This window comes from Anomaloglossus baeobatrachus, chromosome 3, assembly GCF_048569485.1.
Source record: "Anomaloglossus baeobatrachus isolate aAnoBae1 chromosome 3, aAnoBae1.hap1, whole genome shotgun sequence".
NCBI lineage: Eukaryota > Metazoa > Chordata > Amphibia > Anura > Aromobatidae > Anomaloglossus > Anomaloglossus baeobatrachus.
In genome coordinates, this window is record NC_134355.1 from 27,613,193 (window position 1) to 27,636,771 (window position 23,579).

The 23,579-nt window shown below is 51.5% G+C and overlaps 1 protein-coding gene across 1 annotated transcript in view; it reads right to left on the reverse strand.

The window, feature by feature from the left end:
- Positions 1–16,792: 16,792 nt before the first annotated feature.
- ENAH (ENAH actin regulator) overlaps positions 16,793–23,579 on the reverse strand; it is a 71,512-nt gene continuing 64,725 nt past the window's right edge. The window contains 1 exon segment of the mRNA XM_075341430.1: positions 16,793–19,931. Within this exon segment, the coding sequence (XP_075197545.1) occupies positions 19,894–19,931 (38 nt within the window). The 3' untranslated portion in view covers positions 16,793–19,893.

Sequence of the window (23,579 nt, forward strand, 5' to 3'; positions counted from 1 at the left end):
GCCATAGAGCCCGCTATATAATGACTAGGAGGGTACTGCACACAGCCTGCAGGGGGCGCAGTGCTGGATAACACCACAGATGCCATAGAGCACGATATATAATGACTAGGAGGGTGCTGCACACATCCTGCAGGGGGCGCAGTGCTGGATAACACCACACACGCCATAGAGCACGATATATAATGACTAGGAGGGTACTGCACACAGCCTGCAGGGGGCGCAGTGCTGGATAACACCACACACGCCATAGAGCACGATATATAATGACTAGGAGGGTGCTGCACACAGCCTGCAGGGGGCGCAGTGCTGCATAACACCACAGATGCCATAGAGCACGATATATAATGACTAGGAGGGTGCTGCACACAGCCTGCAGGGGGCGCAGTGCTGGAAAACACCACACACGCCTTAGAGCACACTATATAATGACTAGGAGGGTGCTGCACACATCCTGCAGGGGGCGCAGTGCTGGATAACACCACAGATGCCATAGAGCACACTATATAATGACTAGGAGGGTACTGCACACAGCCTGCAGGGGGCGCAGCGCTGGATAACACCACAGAAGCCACAGAGCGCGCTATATAATGACTAGGAGGTACTGCACACATCCTGCAGGGGGCGCAGTGCTGGATAACACCACACACGCCATAGAGCACGATATATAATGACTAGGAGGGTGCTGCACACAGCCTGCAGGGGGCGCAGTGCTGGATAACACCACACACGCCATAGAGCACGATATATAATGACTAGGAGGGTACTGCACACAGCCTGCAGGGGGCGCAGTGCTGGATAACACCACACACGCCATAGAGCACGATATATAATGACTAGGAGGGTGCTGCACACAGCCTGCAGGGGGCGCAGTGCTGGATAACACCACAGAAGCCATAGAGCCCGCTATATAATAACTAGGAGGGCGCTGCACACAGCCTGCAGGGGGCGCAGTGCTGGATAACACCACAGAAGCCATAGAGCCCGCTATATAATGACTAGGAGGGTGCTGCACACAGCCTGCAGGGGGCGCAGTGCTGGATAACACCACACACGCCATAGAGCACACTATATAATGACTAGGAGGGTACTGCACACAGCCTGCAGGGGGCGCAGTGCTGGATAACACCACACACGCCATAGAGCACACTATATAATGACTAGGAGGGTGCTGCACACATCCTGCAGGGGGCGCAGTGCTGGATAACACCACATAAGCCATAGAGCACGATATATAATGACTAGGAGGGTGCTGCACACAGCCTGCAGGGGGCGCAGTGCTGGATAACACCACAGATGCCATAGAGCACACTATATAATGACTAGGAGGGTACTGCACACAGCCTGCAGGGGGCGCAGCGCTGGATAACACCACAGATGCCATAGAGCACGATATATAATGACTAGGAGGGTGCTGCACACAGCCTGCAGGGGGCGCAGTGCTGGATAACACCACACACGCCATAGAGCACGATATATAATGACTAGGAGGGTGCTGCACACAGCCTGCAGGGGGCGCAGTGCTGGATAACACCACAGAAGCCATAGAGCCCGATATATAATGACTAGGAGGGTGCTGCACACATCCTGCAGGGGGCGCAGTGCTGGATAACACCACACACGCCATAGAGCACGATATATAATGACTAGGAGGGTACTGCACACAGCCTGCAGGGGGCGCAGTGCTGGATAACACCACAGATGCCATAGAGCACGATATATAATGACTAGGAGGGTGCTGCACACATCCTGCAGGGGGCGCAGTGCTGGATAACACCACACACGCCATAGAGCACGATATATAATGACTAGGAGGGTGCTGCACACAGCCTGCAGGGGGCGCAGTGCTGGATAACACCACACACGCCATAGAGCACACTATATAATGACTAGGAGGGTACTGCACACAGCCTGCAGGGGGCGCAGTGCTGGATAACACCACAGATGCCATAGAGCACGATATATAATGACTAGGAGGGTGCTGCACACAGCCTGCAGGGGGCGCAGTGCTGGATAACACCACAGAAGCCATAGAGCACACTATATAATGACTAGGAGGGTACTGCACACAGCCTGCAGGGGGCGCAGTGCTGGATAACACCACAGATGCCATAGAGCACGATATATAATGACTAGGAGGGTGCTGCACACAGCCTGCAGGGGGCGCAGTGCTGGATAACACCACACACGCCATAGCGCACGATATATAATGACTAGGAGGGTGCTGCACACAGCCTGCAGGGGGCGCAGTGCTGCATAACACCACACACGCCATAGAGCACACTATATAATGACTAGGAGGGTACTGCACACAGCCTGCAGGGGGCGCAGTGCTGGATAACACCACAGAAGCCATAGCGCACGATATATAATGACTAGGAGGGTGCTGCACACAGCCTGCAGGGGGCGCAGTGCTGCATAACACCACAGAAGCCATAGAGCACGATATATAATGACTAGGAGGGTGCTGCACACAGCCTGCAGGGGGCGCAGTGCTGGATAACCCCACACACGCCATAGAGCACACTATATAATGACTAGGAGGGTACTGCACACAGCCTGCAGGGGGCGCAGTGCTGCATAACACCACAGAAGCCATAGAGCACGATATATAATGACTAGGAGGGTGCTGCACACAGCCTGCAGGGGGCGCAGTGCTGGATAACACCACACACGCCATAGAGCACACTATATAATGACTAGGAGGGTACTGCACACAGCCTGCAGGGGGCGCAGCGCTGGATAACACCACAGAAGCCATAGAGCACGATATATAATGACTAGGAGGGTGCTGCACACAGCCTGCAGGGGGCGCAGCGCTGGATAACACCACAGAAGCCATAGAGCACGATATATAATGACTAGGAGGGTGCTGCACACATCCTGCAGGGGGCGCAGTGCTGGAGACCATCACACACGCCATAGAGCACGATATATAATGACTAGGAGGGTACTGCACACAGCCTGCAGGGGGCGCAGTGCTGCATAACACCACAGATGCCATAGAGCACGATATATAATGACTAGGAGGGTGCTGCACACAGCCTGCAGGGGGCGCAGTGCTGGATAACACTACAGAAGCCATAGAGCCCGCTATATAATGACTAGGAGGGTACTGCACACAGCCTGCAGGGGGCGCAGTGCTGGATAACACCACACACGCCATAGAGCACGATATATAATGACTAGGAGGGTACTGCACACAGCCTGCAGGGGGCGCAGTGCTGGATAACACTACAGAAGCCATAGAGCCCGCTATATAATGACTAGGAGGGTGCTGCACACAGCCTGCAGGGGGCGCAGTGCTGGATAACACCACACACGCCATAGAGCACACTATATAATGACTAGGAGGGTGCTGCACACAGCCTGCAGGGGGCGCAGCGCTGGATAACACCACAGATGCCATAGAGCACACTATATAATGACTAGGAGGGTGCTGCACACAGCCTGCAGGGGGCGCAGTGCTGGATAACACCACAGAAGCCATAGAGCACGATATATAATGACTAGGAGGGTGCTGCACACAGCCTGCAGGGGGCGCAGTGCTGGATAACACCACAGAAGCCATAGAGCACACTATATAATGACTAGGAGGGTACTGCACACAGCCTGCAGGGGGCGCAGTGCTGGATAACACCACAGATGCCATAGAGCACGATATATAATGACTAGGAGGGTGCTGCACACAGCCTGCAGGGGGCGCAGTGCTGCATAACACCACACACGCCATAGAGCACACTATATAATGACTAGGAGGGTACTGCACACAGCCTGCAGGGGGCGCAGTGCTGGATAACACCACAGATGCCATAGAGCACACTATATAATGACTAGGAGGGTGCTGCACACAGCCTGCAGGGGGCGCAGTGCTGGATAACACCACACACGCCATAGAGCACACTATATAATGACTAGGAGGGTACTGCACACAGCCTGCAGGGGGCGCAGTGCTGGATAACACCACACACGCCATAGAGCACACTATATAATGACTAGGAGGGTACTGCACACAGCCTGCAGGGGGCGCAGTGCTGGATAACACCACAGAAGCCATAGAGCCCGCTATATAATGACTAGGAGGGTACTGCACACAGCCTGCAGGGGGCGCAGTGCTGGATAACACCACACACGCCATAGAGCACGATATATAATGACTAGGAGGGTACTGCACACAGCCTGCAGGGGGCGCAGCGCTGGATAACACCACAGATGCCATAGAGCACACTATATAATGACTAGGAGGGTGCTGCACACAGCCTGCAGGGGGCGCAGTGCTGGATAACACCACAGAAGCCATAGAGCACACTATATAATGACTAGGAGGGTACTGCACACAGCCTGCAGGGGGCGCAGTGCTGGATAACACCACAGATGCCATAGAGCACGATATATAATGACTAGGAGGGTGCTGCACACAGCCTGCAGGGGGCGCAGTGCTGCATAACACCACACACGCCATAGAGCACACTATATAATGACTAGGAGGGTACTGCACACAGCCTGCAGGGGGCGCAGTGCTGGATAACACCACAGATGCCATAGAGCACGATATATAATGACTAGGAGGGTACTGCACACAGCCTGCAGGGGGCGCAGTGCTGGATAACACCACACACGCCATAGAGCACACTATATAATGACTAGGAGGGTACTGCACACAGCCTGCAGGGGGCGCAGTGCTGGATAACACCACAGAAGCCATAGAGCACGATATATAATGACTAGGAGGGTACTGCACACAGCCTGCAGGGGGCGCAGTGCTGGATAACACCACACACGCCATAGAGCACACTATATAATGACTAGGAGGGTACTGCACACAGCCTGCAGGGGGCGCAGTGCTGGATAACACTACAGAAGCCATAGAGCCCGCTATATAATGACTAGGAGGGTGCTGCACACAGCCTGCAGGGGGCGCAGTGCTGGATAACACCACAGATGCCATAGAGCACGATATATAATGACTAGGAGGGTGCTGCACACATCCTGCAGGGGGCGCAGTGCTGGATAACACCACACACGCCATAGAGCACGATATATAATGACTAGGAGGGTACTGCACACAGCCTGCAGGGGGCGCAGTGCTGGATAACACCACACACGCCATAGAGCACGATATATAATGACTAGGAGGGTGCTGCACACAGCCTGCAGGGGGCGCAGTGCTGGATAACACCACAGATGCCATAGAGCACACTATATAATGACTAGGAGGGTACTGCACACAGCCTGCAGGGGGCGCAGTGCTGGATAACACCACACACGCCATAGAGCACGATATATAATGACTAGGAGGGTGCTGCACACAGCCTGCAGGGGGCGCAGTGCTGCATAACACCACAGATGCCATAGAGCACGATATATAATGACTAGGAGGGTGCTGCACACAGCCTGCAGGGGGCGCAGTGCTGGAAAACACCACACACGCCTTAGAGCACACTATATAATGACTAGGAGGGTACTGCACACAGCCTGCAGGGGGCGCAGCGCTGGATAACACCACAGATGCCATAGCGCACGATATATAATGACTAGGAGGGTACTGCACACAGCCTGCAGGGGGCGCAGTGCTGGATAACACCACAGATGCCATAGAGCACGATATATAATGACTAGGAGGGTGCTGCACACAGCCTGCAGGGGGCGCAGTGCTGGAAAACACCACACACACCATAGAGCACACTATATAATGACTAGGAGGGTGCTGCACACATCCTGCAGGGGGCGCAGTGCTGGATAACACCACAGATGCCATAGAGCACACTATATAATGACTAGGAGGGTACTGCACACAGCCTGCAGGGGGCGCAGCGCTGGATAACACCACAGAAGCCACAGAGCGCGCTATATAATGACTAGGAGGTACTGCACACATCCTGCAGGGGGCGCAGTGCTGGATAACACCACATAAGCCATAGAGCACGATATATAATGACTAGGAGGGTGCTGCACACAGCCTGCAGGGGGCGCAGTGCTGGATAACACCACACACGCCATAGAGCACACTATATAATGACTAGGAGGGTGCTGCACACAGCCTGCAGGGGGCGCAGTGCTGGATAACACCACAGATGCCATAGAGCACACTATATAATGACTAGGAGGGTACTGCACACAGCCTGCAGGGGGCGCAGCGCTGGATAACACCACAGATGCCATAGAGCACGATATATAATGACTAGGAGGGTGCTGCACACAGCCTGCAGGGGGCGCAGTGCTGGATAACACCACACACGCCATAGAGCACGATATATAATGACTAGGAGGGTGCTGCACACAGCCTGCAGGGGGCGCAGTGCTGGATAACACCACACACGCCATAGAGCACGATATATAATGACTAGGAGGGTACTGCACACAGCCTGCAGGGGGCGCAGTGCTGGATAACACCACAGATGCCATAGAGCCCGATATATAATGACTAGGAGGGTGCTGCACACAGCCTGCAGGGGGCGCAGTGCTGGATAACACCACACACGCCATAGAGCCCGATATATAATGACTAGGAGGGTGCTGCACACAGCCTGCAGGGGGCGCAGTGCTGGATAACACCACACACGCCATAGAGCACGATATATAATGACTAGGAGGGTGCTGCACACAGCCTGCAGGGGGCGCAGTGCTGGATAACACCACAGATGCCATAGAGCACGATATATAATGACTAGGAGGGTGCTGCACACAGCCTGCAGGGGGTGCAGTGCTGCATAACCCCACAGAAGCCATAGAGCACGATATATAATGACTAGGAGGGTACTGCACACAGCCTGCAGGGGGCACAGCGCTGGATAACACTACAGATGCCATAGAGCACACTATATAATGACTAGGAGGTGCTGCACACAGCCTGCAGGGGGCGCAGTGCTGGATAACACTACATAAGCCATAGAGCACGATATATAATGACTAGGAGGGTGCTGCACACAGCCTGCAGGGGGCGCAGTGCTGGATAACACCACACACGCCATAGAGCGAGGATATAGGAGCGGACGCTGCAGTCTGTGGGAGGCTGGAGCATCTATATGACATATTGCCTTTGCGTCTGTTAGGCTGTGTTCACATGCTGCAGAAAGCGTTTAAAAGAGATTTTATTTTTTTTACAGGTGTCCGCACCAAACTACACCATAATCTTGGGTTACTGCTGCATTTTTTTTATGCCTTTTCCCTTGAATTTGATGCATTTTTAAGTGGTTTTATAGCACAGAAAAGCTTTGATTCCGCACTTAAAAAAGTAACTTTTTCTACATGCATTTTTTTTTTAAAGCTCCACACATACACCGGCAGAAGCCTCTACGGGGGAAGGGGGGAAGTGGGGGACAACACCCCCCCCCCCCCACGCCAAAACCAGAGTCAGCTGCGTCTTTTCATAAAATCACATCAATTTTGCTTGAAGAGTTAAACTCAGCAGAATTTTTGTGCCCACCCCAAACTAAAAAAAACCCGCAGCATTTACACTATATGTGAACACGGCCTAAATATCCAAGCGGAGTGGATGTGATTTCATAAAATCTCCGCCCTCCATGAGTCTGAAGACGCTGCCGAACTGAGTGATACATTACAATTTTTATGGCTTTAATAGAGAAAAATAATCAAATCACGTCATGTTTTTTCTCCATTTACCGATCCCCATAAATAATCTGTTCGTTGTGTTGTGCGGATCGTTACGATTACAGCAACACCAAATATGCCTGTATTATTTGTGATGTTTATTTTTTTTAAAGGGCATTAAAATTACATTTTAATTTTTATTAAAGCAAAAAAAAGTCTATAGTATTCTCCCTTTAGAGTACATGACCTAGAGAGGCATTTCTCTATACAATGGATCTTCTGTCCTGTATAATCTGCCTGTGGAGTCAGAGGCTTCAAGTACAGAAAATCCTCCCTGTGACATCAGCAGAGTCTGTGGCTCAAAAGCCTTAGCTCCTGCTGAATTCTTTGGGAGTTGATGGTTTGAGTCCCAGTGAGGGGGGAAAATAAAATATATACCATTTCTCATTTTATAAGACGCACCGAATTATAAGACACACCCCAAATGTGGAGGAAAATAATAAAAAAATAATTTTTACAGTTAAAATGAGGATTCGTCTTATAATCCTAGTGCCTCTTATATTAGCTCACCAGGGGGGGGAGAAGCGGTGGAGGAGCGGCTCAGGAAGGTCACAGGAGGAAGGGTAGGTGATACTGTGGGCTCAGAGGAGGGGATGTTGCGGATCGGGGGCGAGGGTTCGGCGATGCTGCAGGTTCAGAGGAGGGGTTGTCGCAGCACAGGAGGGTCAGTGTGCGGAGGGTTGGCAATACTGCGGTCTTGTGGGTTGTCACGGTGAAAGACGCCATTGTCTGCCAGCGGTGGGTACCATTGATCTGCCGGCGGCTCAAGGTGGTCAGTTTATGGCAGTGGAGGGTCGGCAATACTGAGGGCTTGTGGGGGTGTCTCAGTGGTGACCGCCAGTCATCTGCCTGCGGACTGCGGGTTCCATTGAATCACCCTCGGTTGACGCGATGGACTAAAAAAAAAAAAAAAAAAATGGCCGCGGAGGCAGCGTGTGTGCAAGTCCATCGCGTCATCCGCTGGCAGATCAATGGCACCCGCCACCGTGACACCCCGCAGTGTCGCCGAGCCTCCACTGCAAGGACACTCCCTACAAGCCTTCCTTATTGCCGACCCTGCACCACCACTGCCGCCCCGGTAAGCTATATGCGGATTGTAAGACGCACCCTCATTTTTTCCCCCAGCTTTTGGGTAAGGGGGGGGGGGGTTGTCTTACAAACCGGAAAATAGGGTATTTTTAAAATTATTTCTCATTAGCAGTTTTATAGGAACCAGCGCCGGGGGGACAGGAAGCTCCAGCAATTACCGGCTATAAATAAAAAGTCACCTATGGGCCGGTCTCCATCAAACATTTTCCTTTCCTCTTTTCAGAATACTGTGATCTAATACACACTTTTCTTTTATAGTATATTGACATATTACAGCTATAGAGAAGTAGGAAAGACCCGTCTGGCACTCGCAGCCTGCGGACAGGTCCAGCGCACAGATCCTTACCTTCCCCAGTGCACACGCTGACTGGCCCAGTATACATTCAGAAGTGATAGAAACACAGAGGGTCCTTTTGAACATCCAGTGTCTATTTTGGCGCTTTGGCTCTTTCCTGGCCTCTGCACTTGTTGTTTCAGAGAACCGGTACATCTTCCCTTCCCGAGAACGCACCATCTGCAGGAACTTAAGAGATTTTTATTTATCCCTCCACACACGGAAGGTATTCCAGATATTTCGCCTGCAGTCAATCTGCGCTTTACATACAGTGTTCAGAGGGAACGGAAAGTATTCAGACCGCTTTAAACTTTTCACTTTGTTTCATTGCAGCCATTTGGTAAATTCAAAAAAGTTCATTTTTTTTTCTCAATGTACACTCTGCGCCCCATCTTGTGAGAAAAAAAAGAAATTAGAAATTTTTGCATATTTATTAAACAAGACAAACTGAAATATCACATAAGTATTCACACCCTTTGCTCACTCGTTTAAGTCCCATGCTGTCCATTTCCTTGTGAACCTCCTTGAGATGGTTCTACTCCTTCATTGGAGTACAGCTGTGTGTAATTAAACTGATGGGACTTGATTTGGAAAGGCGCACACCTGTCTATATAAGACCTCACAGCTCACACTGCATGTCACACCAAATGAGAGTCATGAGGTCAAAGGGACAGCCCAAGGAGCTCAGAGACAGAATTGTGGCAAGGCACAGATCTGGCCAAGGTTACAAAATAGAAACCTTGAGTACTGAAGAAACTAAGAGCACAGTGACCTTCATAATCCTTAAACGGAAGAAGTTTGGGACCACCAGAACCCTTCCTAGACCTGGTCGTCCAGCCAAACTGAGCAATCGTGGGAGACGAGCCTTGGTGAGAGGTAAAGAAGAACCCCAAGATCACTGTGGCTGAGCTCCAGAGATGCAGTAGGGAGATGGGAGAAAGTTCCACAAAGTCACCTATCACTGCAGCCTCCACCAGTCGGGCCTTTATAGCAGAGTGGCCGACGGAAGCCTCTCCTCTGTGCAAGACATATGAAAGCCGCATAGAGTTTGCAAAAAAAAAACACATGAAGGATTCCCAGACTATGAGAAATAAGATTCTCTGGTCTGATGAGATGAAGTTAAAACGGTGTGGTTATAATTCTAAGCGGTATGTGTGGAGAAAACCAGGCACTGCTCATCACCTGCCCAATACAATCCCCACAGTGAAACATGGTGGTGGCAACATCATTCTATAGGGGAAGAGACAGGACGACTGGCTGCAACTGAAGTAAAGATGAATGCGGCCAAGTGCAGAGATATCCTGGAAGAAAACCTCTTCCAGAGCGCTCTGGACCTCAGACTTGGCCGAAGGTTCACCTTCCAACAAGACAATGACCCTAAGCACACAGCTAAAATAACAAAGGAGTTGCTTCAGAACAACTCTGTGACCATTCTTGACCGGCCCAGCCAGAGCCCTGACCTAAACCCAATTGAGCATCTCTGGAGAGACCTGAAAATGGCGTCCACCAACGTTCACCATCCAACCTGCCGGAACTGGAGAGGAATCTGCAAGGAAGAATGGCCGAGGATCCCCAAATGCAGGATCCCAAGAAGACTCATGGCTGTACTAGCTCAAAAGGGAGGGTGCCTCTACTCAATACTGAGCAAAGGGGCTGAATACTTATGACCATGGGATATTTCAGTTTTTCTTGCATAATACATTTGCAAAAATGTCTACACCTGTTATTTTTTCTGTCAGGATGGGGCGCAGAGGGTACATTAATGAGAAAAAAATGAACTTTTTTTTTTAGCAATTACCAAAGAGTGCAAAATTTCAAGGGGTCTGAATAATTTCTGTACACACTGTATATGGTACAAAGTTTTTGACTCAAGTGCTACGAGCCAGCATATATGAGTTGAGGGACGTCAGACATCAGTTTATCACAAATGTGCAAATCTAAGCGGCTCACAATTGATTTACATTAGGTGCCTATGACAACTCCTCCTGGCAGTGACAGTTTTCTAAATCGTTACCGAATATATTGCACAATGCTGGAAGGGACAACGTGCGAGATCTGTACACCAATGCTGCATCCTGTAAGGCGAATACAAGGAAATGATCCCTCCCTAATGGGACAGGAACGGGTCCAGAATGTTCCTTAATTAGGCAAAAGAAAGGCACCATAAAAAACAGCGCGATGTGCCACGGATGACTTGCTTTACTTAACGCTACAACTCAGACCGTTTCCTGACAGCTTGGACTTGTTGACAAGGAATGCTGGTAGTTGTAGTTTTACCATATCTGGAGTGCTGAACGATGCAGACCCCCACACTAGTGATTGAACCTTAAAGGGAGTTTCTATCTTAACCGACAGGTCATCGGTGCCTACACGTTTTGCTCAGAGGATTGTGCACGTATCCAGGCAGGAATCACTGCGGCCGACGAGAGGAAAGTGAGCAACCCTGGAGGATCCCTTTAAGAGCTTCCAAAGAAACACTGAGCAAAACTGATGGAATTATTCAGTCATATACAGTGTGTCCACCCCCATTAACTTGAGAACGGCGGCAGCTATAGGCATAGAAATGGTGTCTAGGTATAGTAAAGTATTCATGCGCTACGCAATGAAACCACCTATAGCGCCACCTGGTGGAAAACAACGGAGTTAGCATTTTTATCTCGAAAATGGAACGAGATAGAGGAAAAGTGTGAATTACAAAGTTGTAGGGCATCATCAATTCAATATGATTCGACACCTTGCATACAGAAATGCTATGATATGAAACCCATGACCCCCCCAAAACATTGAATGCTGGTCACGCATATGGCGCTCATTTAACTTTCATGCTCAAAGTGGCCCCCGTCAGCTGCAATGCACATCTGGCCTCTGCACAGCATACTGTATCTGGCTGCACGTTGTGCAATATGGTAGGGGACACGTTTGCACAAGCATCTGTGATACGTGGTCGTAGGTCCTGTAATGTTGGTGGAGGGGTCGCATACACCGGCTGTTTGATGTGACCTCACAGAAAGAAGTCCAATGGGGTCAGGTCAGGTGAGCGGAGGCCACTCCCCACAGCCACCATACCCAATGACTTGTAGCAAGGTCTCCATGAGGTATCGCTTCACGTCCGCAGCCTTGAGAGTTTTACACGTTCTAATCATAGCATTTCTGCATGCAAGGTGTCGATTCGTATTGAGTTGATGATGCCCTACAACTTTGTAATTCACTTTTTTCCTCTATCTCGTTCCATTTTCAAGATAAAAATGCTAACTCCGTTGTTTTCCACCAGGTGGCGCTATAGGTGGTTTCATTGCATAGCGCATGGCTACTTTACTATACCTAGACACCACTTCTATGCCTATAGCTGCCGCCGTTCTCAAGTTAATGGCGGTGGACAGGATATGGGTGGACACTATACACAGGATCAATATTCATCTGAGCGGCTCATGCTGGATGATACAGAAGTGTTAAAGGATGTAGGAAATGTAACTTTTTGCTAATTCTTTATTCACTTAATTTGTAGCACACTCTGGTACACCGCTGCATTTTGGGCCATACCCATGTTCAGCTAAGCCACTCCTATAGTGAGCGGCAGGCTTTAAACACATAGGTCTAATACCAGGGGTCACCAGAAGGAGTCTCCACCAATTACAAAAGTAAAATCAGCCCCAATGTGTTAGTGCAGGGTGTTATAGGACAGTGCAGGACACAGAACACCAAGATAATGTGAGCCGTACCCATCCCCCCCCCCCCCCAAACAACAGAATATGGGAGGCTCACCTGTGCTGTTGGCTCCATTTCTGTTGTTGTGATGCTCATTTTTCTTCATTGGGGGATGTGGGGGGGCTCCTCCTGGTGTGAACTGAGCACTCCGAGCAAATAAGGACGACGTCTGACTTTGGCTCTCCTCCTTCAGGATGCAGAATAGAAAATCTGCACCCCATCCCACTCCGATGCATTAAGCTTATTTACCTGGATGGATGCTTTTGGGGGGGGTTTGAGGGGAGGAGGGGGGGTTATGGACATTTACAAAAATCCTTCAGTGAGAAAACGATCACTACCCAATAATGTATAGGGAGTGTCAGCAAAAAAAAAAAAAAAAAATCAAGCACAGGAGCTCGGGTGCACTCTCGGCAGGGCTGGACAGCTGCGCACGGGCGCACTCTCGGCGGGGCTGGACAGCTGCGCACGGGCGCACTCTCGGCGGGGCTGGACAGCTGCGCACGGGCGCACTCTCGGCGGGGCTGGACAGCTGCGCTTGGGTGCACTCTTGGCGGAGGGGCTGGACAGCTGCGCTTGGGTGCACTCTTGGCGGAGGGGCTGGACAGCTGCGCTCGGGCACACTCTTGGCGGAGGGGCTGGACAGCTGCGCTCGGGCACACTCTTGGCGGAGGGGCTGGACAGCTGCGCTCGGGCGCACTCTCGGCGGAGGGGCTGGACAACTGCGCTCGGGCACACTCTCGGCGGAGGGGCTGGACAACTGCGCTCGGGCGCACTCTCGGCGGAGGGGCTGGACAACTGCGCTCGGGCGCACTCTCGGCGGGGGGGCTGGACAGCTGTGCTCAGGTGCACTCTCGACAGGGCCGGCAAGTTCCGGCTCGGGAGCACCCTTGGCATGCATGTCCGGGTAGCTGCGCTCGCGTGCACCCTTGGCGGGTCCGGGTAGCTGCGCTCGCGTGCACCCTTGGCGGGTCCGGGTAGCTGCGCTCGCGTGCACCCTTGGCGGGTCCGGGTAGCTGCGCTCGCGTGCACCCTTGGCGGGTCCGGGTAGCTGCGCTCGCGTGCACCCTTGGCGGGTCCGGGTAGCTGCGCTCGCGTGCACCCTTGGCGGGTCCGGGTAGCTGCGCTCGCGTGCACCCTTGGCGGGTCCGGGTAGCTGCGCTCGCGTGCACCCTTGGCGGGTCCGGGTAGCTGCGCTCGCGTGCACCCTTGGCGGGTCCGGGTAGCTGCGCTCGCGTGCACCCTTGGCGGGTCCGGGTAGCTGCGCTCGCGAGCACCCTTGGCGGGTCCGGGTAGCTGCGCTCGCGTGCACCCTTGGCGGGTCCGGGTAGCTGCGCTCGCGTGCACCCTTGGCGGGTCCGGGTAGCTGCGCTCGCGTGCACCCTTGGCGGGTCCGGGTAGCTGCGCTCGCGTGCACCCTTGGCGGGTCCGAGCAGTTCCGGCTCAGGGGCAACATTGGCGTGGTCTAAGAGCTGCGCTCAGGTGCACCCTTGGCGGGGGCCGAGCAATTCGGTGCAGCTTCTCATTTACATCTTTTGCATTTTCCTCTTTGATTGCCCCTTTTGGGTTCTGTAAAACCAAAGCTGTCAGAGACAGATGGAAAACAAGTAGGTCGGAAGCTGCACTGAACTGTTTGGCTGCACCGAGCGCCTGTGCTTGGTTTGAAAAGTCATTTTGGGTCGACAGACTTCCTTTTAAGTTTTAAAGTCACATGTCCTAGGGATTTATGCAAAACCTTTCACAAGTGCACCACCTATGAATTTTCGATATATCGTTGCCCCTCTTAAGTGATATGTATGGGTGGGGGATCCAGGCAGGGGTCCTCCGGTTATGCACTAGCTTGTCCATTCCTTTTTTATCGAGCCCATGCACTGATGAGCGCATTTGCTCACTGAGGGTGTCAGGACTCGGACCTCCATCACTAGCACATCAGAGGGGCAAGAGCTTCTTACATGAAAATCCCCATTTCCTATTTCTCAGCCATTACTTGGCCCGGCTCTCAGGCAGATTTCCTTTGGATGAGCGCCTCCTGGTGACCGCGGCCGACATCGCACTGGTTACATGTAGTGAGGATTGCACAAGGCAGATTACTGATATCTCATCATCATAAATGGGTACAAACTGCAAAGTGCTTGTAAAAGGAAGCCACTGTGCAATTTACTTGTTATTAACAATCCTCTCCGTTCAAGAAAGGTGGAATTTCTTAATTCTATAGTTGCCTAGGTTACCGACCACCTCTGCAGACACTCAGTGGTGCTTGATCTCCTAGGCAGCACTTACAATCTCTATCCAATGCAGCTTGTAACTGCAGCTCCTAAGGCTGGCCAAGTCGTTGGATCCGGCCAGCTTCCTCCGGAAAGCGCCCAGTTCAGGGTCAATAAGCACCTGTCAAATCAATCAGGAAGCACTCTCCCCCGGCAGGTCTGGAGGCAAGGGAGTAGTGTGCTCCTGAAGACTGATCCTAAAGCGGTCCTAAAGAGCCCCCCGTGTGAATGGGGTGTTAGTGCACATTTTGCCTTCCCCAGCAGTCTCACAGGCACACTATCACTATGCACATTGGGGATTTTGGCAACTCCTCCACCCTCTCACGACTGGTGGGGATCCAAACTGTCGGTCCACAGGGATAATATATCCCCTCCAGTATATGTGAGAAACGTATCTGCTAGAATAACCCCATTCATTGCTCCCTTCGTACAGCTATAGTGTTAAATGCTAAAACTCAAGTTGCCTACAACCACCACTAGAGGGCGCTCACTGTATACACAGCTGGCATTGAAATCTAGTTAGCTCATCAGCTTCCCCTAGTGGCACCTGCAAAAAGTACAACAATCTGTTTACACCTTTTATTAATGGGGACTATATTGGCCAAATCCGCACCATTCTTTGAACTTAAACCCTCAGAATCCTTTTTCCACTTAAAACATGTATTTTTGGCTTCAAAGTTTATTTTTTTTTCCAGTTGGGTTTCATTACACAGTTTTACCTTCTATAACCACTGTAATACATTGTCCATTGCTGACTGAGTTAACTGAGAACCTGTCAGAGCTTGTTTTTGACTGGAGCATTTAAAATTCTATCTTCCTTCTTCTGTAATCAGCTGAGAGGAGTTCAGGCCGGGAGAGACGCGGCCAGCCCGACCCCCCCGAGCGGGAGAGACGCGGCCAGCCCGACCCCCCCGAGCGGGAGAGACGCCGCCAGCCCGACCCCCCCGAGCGGGAGAGACGCGGCCAGCCCGACCCCCCCGAGCGGGAGAGACGCGGCCAGCCCGACCCCCCCGAGGGGGAGGGCCGCCGCCTGCCCGACCCCCCCGAGGGGGAGGGCCGCCGCCTGCCCGACCCCCCCGAGGGGGAGGGCCGCCGCCTGCCCGACCCCCCCGAGGGGGAGGGCCGCCGCCTGCCCGACCCCCCCGAGGGGGAGGGCCGCCGCCTGCCCGACCCCCCCGAGGGGGAGGGCCGCCGCCTGCCCGACCCCCCCGAGCGGGAGGGCCGCCGCCTGCCCGACCCCCCCGAGCGGGAGGGCCGCCGCCTGCCCGACCCCCCCGAGCGGGAGGGCCGCCGCCTGCCCGACCCCCCCGAGCGGGAGGGCCGCCGCCTGCCCGACCCCCCCGAGCGGGAGGGCCGCCGCCTGCCCGACCCCCCCGAGCGGGAGGGCCGCCGCCAGCCCGACTTCCCCCGAGCGGGAGAGACGCGGCCAGCCCGACCCCCCCCGAGCGGGAGAGACGCGGCCAGCCCGACCCCCCCGAGCGGGAGAGACGCGGCCAGCCCGACCCCCCCGAGCGGGAGAGACGCAGCCAGCCCGACCCCCCCGAGCGGGAGAGACGCAGCCAGCCCGACCCTTTTTATGAAAGGTAAAAAGTACAATATTGTTGATTTGATTTTTAACCAAACATACATCCCATTTAATTAAAAATAATTGTCCCTCCAGTGTGGAGAAACTTTTTTTTTTTTTTTTCCTTTTTGGGGCGGGGGGATATTGGTGCTTTGAGTCCCTCTCCCGTGCCTATATACACCCTTTTTTTGTTAAATTCCAGTGCTTTAAGACAAACACGCACAACTGTGATTATATACAGTCTTCATTTATACATATTACATAGTCTTACATTATTGGAGCGTATTCAATACTGGTAAAATGTATCTTCAAAATTAGAAAAATAATGATAGCGTATGTAAACCTCCCAGAAGAGATACCATAAACTTATTTATAGGGCATTCAGTATTTTTTTTTCTATATATAGTATTTTTGTTTTTTTTCTTTTTTTTTTTTGTTTTTTTTAAAGTCACATTCAAGATAACCTGTCAGAAAACTTTTTCCCAGCAGTCCACAGATTAGAAGCCTTCATCAGACCAAAAAGGTAGCAACACTTAATATTGCAATTTTATTTAAATTTGCTCAAACAAAATTAAAAAAAAAAAAAATTAGCATGTAGTAAATTAAAAAGAAAAAAAAAAAAATGGTAAAAAATAGAGATGACATAACAGAAGGAAAAAAAAAAAATTCTCTAAATGTGGTAAAAACAAGAAGCACGGGCAGGTAACATTCGTAAAAAGGATTCTGACTCCTGCTTCAAATGAGACACATGTAACATGACCGGGGGTGATTGTAGAGATTTCAGCACCAGCACACAGATTTTATACATTCAGTTTCGTTGCAATTTGATCACTTTTTACCTCATATTCCCCTTGGGTATCATTCTAATCACAGCTTAGGTCACAGTGTTGCTAAAGAAAACTCCCAAGGAGCTAAAACTTTTAAAGATACTCAACAAAACAGGAAATGATTATCTTGGACTTCGAGGACCTGTCAAAAGTGGCCAAATTTCGCCTTCCTTTTTATTCCCTGTGTTCCACTGAGTTTAGTGTTGTTGATTTTTTAAAAATCCGACATACGGATCCACAGATACAGCAAGTTTTAAGGTCTTTTCCAAAGGGGTGTGTCTTTAGGCTGGAAGCATCGCCCTCTTGGCAAAGATCATAAAAATTTGCATATTGGATGCGCTGAATAAAAAGGCCCATATCTCTGGAACCGTAAGTCGGATCTTAAGCAGAAAAACATCAAAATACTCAGGAGAGTAGTGGGAATACAATAGGAGCAAAATCTGGACACTTTTTAAAGAATACATTTTGGAAATGTTTTTAAAAAAATAAGTTTTTTGAATCACTGAAATCTCTAATGATCCAACGAATCAATAAGCGGTGGGTATTGTTAGTGTTCAAACATTGGGGTGGGGTTGGAGTGTTTTTTTTTGGGGGGGGGGGGGGGTAGAAGGCAACAGGGGGAAGCAAAAAAAAAAAAAGTTTGATATGCCACACGGGATGTAAATGCAGGATGGAGACAATTGATTACTCTAGAACTGAAGATTCAGATTTCGTTTTTAGACCAAGGCACGAAAACGCATAGTGCATAAAACCGGTTTCATTAAAAAAAAACAAAAATTGTGGGGGGACCCCGTCTCCCCCCCCACCTTTCATGGGTCGTCATATAACTTTGGACTGCTCGTCGTTGGCAGACATGATGAGCGGGATTCACATACATTGGCGGACAGAAATAAAAACAGATAGTAGAAGATGACAAATCCCTCACGTGAGCCGGTCCCGGACAAGACTGTCCCAACTAGTCCACAACTTCATGACTTCGTACCATGCAGAACAGTTTATCATTTTTAGAGGGATTGGGGGGGGGGGGGCAGAGGGGATAAAAATGGCTGCTTGCACATACTGGTTGCATCATTTTTTTTGGGGGGGGGGGCAATGAGTTTTTCGCAAGTATCAGAAGAGCGTTGAAAAGGTCCACGTGTTCAGTGTTCGTAGGGGTGTCTTGCTTTGGCGTCCAGCAATTTCTAGGGGTCGGGTTTTGAGTTTTCAGTTTCTTTCGAGTCTATGTCAATATGGCACAATTCCATCCATAACTTTTACCAATGTCCTTCGCAAATTTAACATCCTTTTTAACATCCAAAACTCAAACTCCAGGCGAATCTTCCTCTCAAAACCCTCAGTACAATCCACTCGGTCATCAACGTCATGATTGAAAGCGCAAAAAATAACCCCAAAAACCTAAAGCCGGGTCATCGCAGCGGAGAAGGCGGTTTATGAGAAAATGGCTAAGCGAACCCAAACGCTTTTCCTATCGTGACATGCACGGGACCCCAATTTTTATTTTTTTCTCTTCCCATGCAAGTAAATCTCTGAATAGATTTTTTCAACTTTTTCTGTTTTGGTAGAAGCATTTTTTATTTTTTTTTTTTTAATCCTCGGGACTTGCAAGTCTTCTCTATGACGAAACTCCTAAAATAAAGAGATGTCCTCTGCCAAAGTATCCAAACAAATGTGAAAAAATGAAACCTTTCTCCATGTGCAAAACTCCCATCTCTTGACACCAATTTATTCCTAAAAACCAGACTCCTCCGGAAAAAAACAAAAATTGACGGCGATACCCAGTATACGGCGACGTTCTACGACGGGCGCCGTAAAATCAGAAATGATTAAACATCGTAGGAAGACGAACCTGAGTTACACTTGACCGGGTGACCCGACAGGCCCAGCCTTGACCGGGTGACCCGACAGGCCCAGCCTTGAACGGGTGACCCGACCGGCGCAGACTTGAACGGGTGACCCGACCGGCCCAGACTTGAACGGGTGACCCGACCGGCGCCAACGTGACCGGGTGACCAGCCAGCGCCTACTTGACCAGATGAGGTGCCAGCGCCAACTTGACTGGATGATGTGCTAGCGCCGACTTGACCGGATGACCTGCCAGCGCCGACACTTTTCTCTCTTCTGGATCACGTTACTTTAGGCGATGAGTGGTTTTGTTTTTTTTAATGGAGTTGGATTCTCGTAATCGCGCTGCAAGCTCATAGGATAGGGGGGAAAAAAAATCTATATATTAAAAATAATCAGAAAAATCGGAATTTCTGCATAATTATTGTTCAGTGTTTCTTTTTCTTAAGACCATCGCTCTTGAGGTGCAAAGAAGGGAGGGAACAATGTAAAAGGCAGAAAACCAGGAGAGATTCGGTATACATCCAAACTCAAGTTTCCGATAAAAGGTCTTATTTGCGCTTCCCAGGATTGCAGGATTCTCAGATTTCCTTGAAAACAGCTTAGAAAAAAAGGAGAAGTCCTTTCTAACGAGGGCTCGGAACCGCCTCCTGCCGGGTGTGTCTATGTACTATTTGATTTTCCGAGCTCTTGCCGGATAGCTAAAATAGGACAAGGAGAAAAAAAAAAAAGTAAAAAGTTAGGCAAGATAGTGTACAATAATACTATATATATTATATATATATATATTATATATATATATATATATATATATATATATATATAAAGAATGTCTAGAGTTAAAAAGAAAAAAAAAAAAGAACCGTCAACGTGATTCTTCAGGCCATTACAATTACACAGGTATGAAACTTTTTTTTCTCTATCGTTTCATTGGGGGACACAGGACCATGGGTTATGCTGTTGTCACTAGGAGGCTGACACTAAGTAAACAGAAAAAGTTAGCTCCTCCCCAGCAGTATAACCCCTGAGCCGGAGGCGGGCTCAACCAGTTTTTTGCTTAGTGTCGTAGGAGGCTGATGTGGGCCGACTGGGCCCCCTTCAGCCACTTGATTTTTTGCGTATATTTTTTTCATTTTTTCTCTCGTCGCTCTCATCTGTTGGAATTCTTTTTTTCTGCAGGTATCGTTCTCTCTACTCAGCTCTCGCAGCCCGTGTGGGTACCACTCCCCTGGGTCGCAGAAGCTTGACTCGTCGGGCCCTCTCCCCCGTCCAATTCCACGGTACCACTCCCGGGTTGGCATGTGGGGCTATTCCTTCCGGGGCACCCCCTATTCACCCTGCGGTATCACCCCAAAGGGTGCAAGGGGCATACAGCAGGGACTGGACCTCGCAGCGCGTCTGGATGATGATCGGGCCCGCAGCGCTGCTTCACTACAGGGGGCTCCCTGCCCCCACCGGCGTCCACCTCCCTGCCTGCCTGCCTGCCTCATTCTTCTTCTGCGGCCCGCAGCCAGCCCTCCGGTGTGCGGAGCACGCAGACACAAGTGCAGAGCTCCACGCCTGCACACTGCCAGATGCGGCGCCGCCGACCAGGTAGGACACTCCCCCTACCTTCTCCCGGGCGGCTTCAAGATATAGGCCCCGGTCCGGGCCTACTCACAGTCACCGAGCACCTCGGCCGGTGCCCGGACATTCCTGCGCGCTGCCGCTCCCGCAGGTAGGACCGTCGGTCGCTACTTTTCCCTGCGCCGGCTGTTGCAAAATTTAGGCCCCAATCCGGGCCTACTCACCGGGCGCCACCAGCCACGTCCCCATCTGGCCCTGGAGTCCTCTCTACACCCGCAGTGCTCGGCCGGTTCCAGCTGCCGCGCCGCCGCTCCCGCGGGTAGAACCGCGGTCTCTAGATCACACGCGCCGGCTGCCTCAAAATTTAGGCCCCGGCTTCGGCCCTGTCTCCGGCGTCACAGGCCCGCCCCCCGCCGCATCGCTATTGGTCGCCGGCCGCTCCGTCTCCGCCCTCCACTCAGCCCCAGGCATCACAGTGGGGGCGGTGGATGCTTTTTCCCGCTCTCCTGGGCCCGCCTCCAGCCTCCCCAGCGTTCAAAGAAAAAAAAAAAAAAAAAAAAAAGGGGATTATGTCAAACTCCTGGTATGCGGTTTGCTGACGCTGCAGCAGCCCGTATATCAGGGGAAAATAGACCCAAGTCTTCCATGTTTATTAAATACAGTGGGGTTTTTTACTCAGGGCTGGCGTTTTGTACATTATATTTTTTTAACCCCTTCAGGTACCTTTTTCGGGCTTGCATCAGACACATCCCATAGGGTTAGTCTATAGAGCTCTCAGAGCAGAGTTTTTTGTTATTTGGGGCCAGTACCTCAAGTTTGCGTTTTCCTTAATGGTAATTTTCCGCACATAATGGCAGATTGGGGTTGACAGCTACCGCAGTCACTGGCTCCGCACGCCCCTGTATCTCGCCCCTGTCGGCTGGTTAATACCCTGTCTCAGGCCAGATATTCCCTCGCTGACGTCCCTCGGGTTCGTACACATGCGCCGCGTCCCCCGCCGACGCTTGGTCATACCATCCACAAAACGGCGCCATTCCCTCGGGGAGACGAGTTCCGTACCAGGGACTTTTTTGCCTAGGCTAGAAGCGGACCCGCCAGGTCTCGCCTTTCGTGGCCCCCCAGTTTTTCCACCTTATTCCCAAGGTCCAGACTGCCCCTCCTCCGGTAGTCTTCCGACCTCCCGGGTGATGGCCCAGGCTTTCCACCTCCGCTGGACTCCGAGCAGGACCTGGATGTTTTGGCGCAGGACGAATAGCATGCTCGAAACGGTGAGTCAGGCCGTAAGGCTACGGACAGCCCCTCTTCTCTCTGTGCACCCAGGTCTCCTTTAGGGCGTTTGGAGCAGACCCTTGATGTGCTCGGGGGACATCCAGAGTTCGCCGAGTTACCGCGTGTTCACAGACATCCACCAGACACGACGTTTACCAGCGGTAAGCCATGTCATTGTCATTATTCCCTTCTCCAAAGGGGTTTTCGGAGAGTATGACCATGCTGCACTGGAGTCGTTGACCACAGACATCTACCAGACACGGCGTTTACCAGCGGTAAGTCGTGTATTTTGGTCATTATCATTCCGCCGTAGGGCTCTGGAGAGAGGGGGCAGTTACCTTGCAGAGACGAAGAGGGCAGGCCCCTGCGGTTTCATTGGAATACAGTTCGCCGTGTGACTGCGTTATCACGGATAATCCCAGGCCTCGATTTTTACCGGTGGTAAGTCCTTTTATTGTCATTACCCCTTCTAGAAAGGGGGCTCCAAATGGAAGGGGCACCCCACCCTGTAGTCGACCCGCCTGTGTTCCTCCGGGTTTCTCGTCCCGAACGTGGCGTCCCTCGGAGAATCAGCGAACTCCATACGCAGCGGACCAAGTTCCACCTAGGCTGTCCCAGGACTGGTTATCATCTTCAGTGAGTACCCTCTCTTCACATACCTGGGGCCTGCCTGCCGCTCGGCCTGAGCCTCTACCATCAGTGTGTCCACCCGTCGAGGCCTCTGACTCGGGATCAGGTACGCAGATTCGGCATCTAGGAGGCCGCTGACTTCCCTTCGGTCCTTAGGGAACGCCCCTCTGAAGATAGGCGAGTTCAGTGGCCCCCCTTGGCTACGTCAGGGTAGAGTACTTCTCTCCCCTAGACTACGTAAGGGAAGGGTTCATCCCTTTCCCGGCATCGCTCCAAAGGCATCAGGATCGTCCCCTCACACTAGGTTCCAGCCGTTCGCGCCGCTCTCGTCAGGAAGCCTCTATTCCTCCAACAGCCCCTCCGCCTTGCGTGGCAGTGGACCGTTCCAGTTTTTTATAAGAGCGCTGACAGGGATCTCTGTCCCTGCGCACCCTACTCTACAGGGCTGCTAGGTTCTCTACGCCCAAGTACGGCCGGGAGGTCCAGGGTTCTCCCTTCAAGGTTCCTTGCTTGAGGTTAGACCGTCATATTCACTTTCCGCTACTAGAGTAGCTGAGATACCGGAACGAGTCCTCCCAGACCCCGGCTCGGTCCATCATCCCTTAGGCACGGTTTTTTCGAGCCCGTTCAGGAGGAAGTACTCCTCACGCAGGAATAGTTTCCTTCCTGGCACAGAGTTCCGCGTACCCATGCCACCCGCTCCCGTTCTGGCTATGCGAGCCCTCGGCGGTTTGTGCAGGTGATAGCGACGGTGCACGTACCAGATTTCACCCCTTCTCTCCAGTGGACCACACTGAAGATTAAAGACAAAGAGGGTTCCGTCTTCATGGTTGATCCGCCAATTTTCTCATAGCGGACCAGTCTTCGAAATCGTCCCTTGAGAA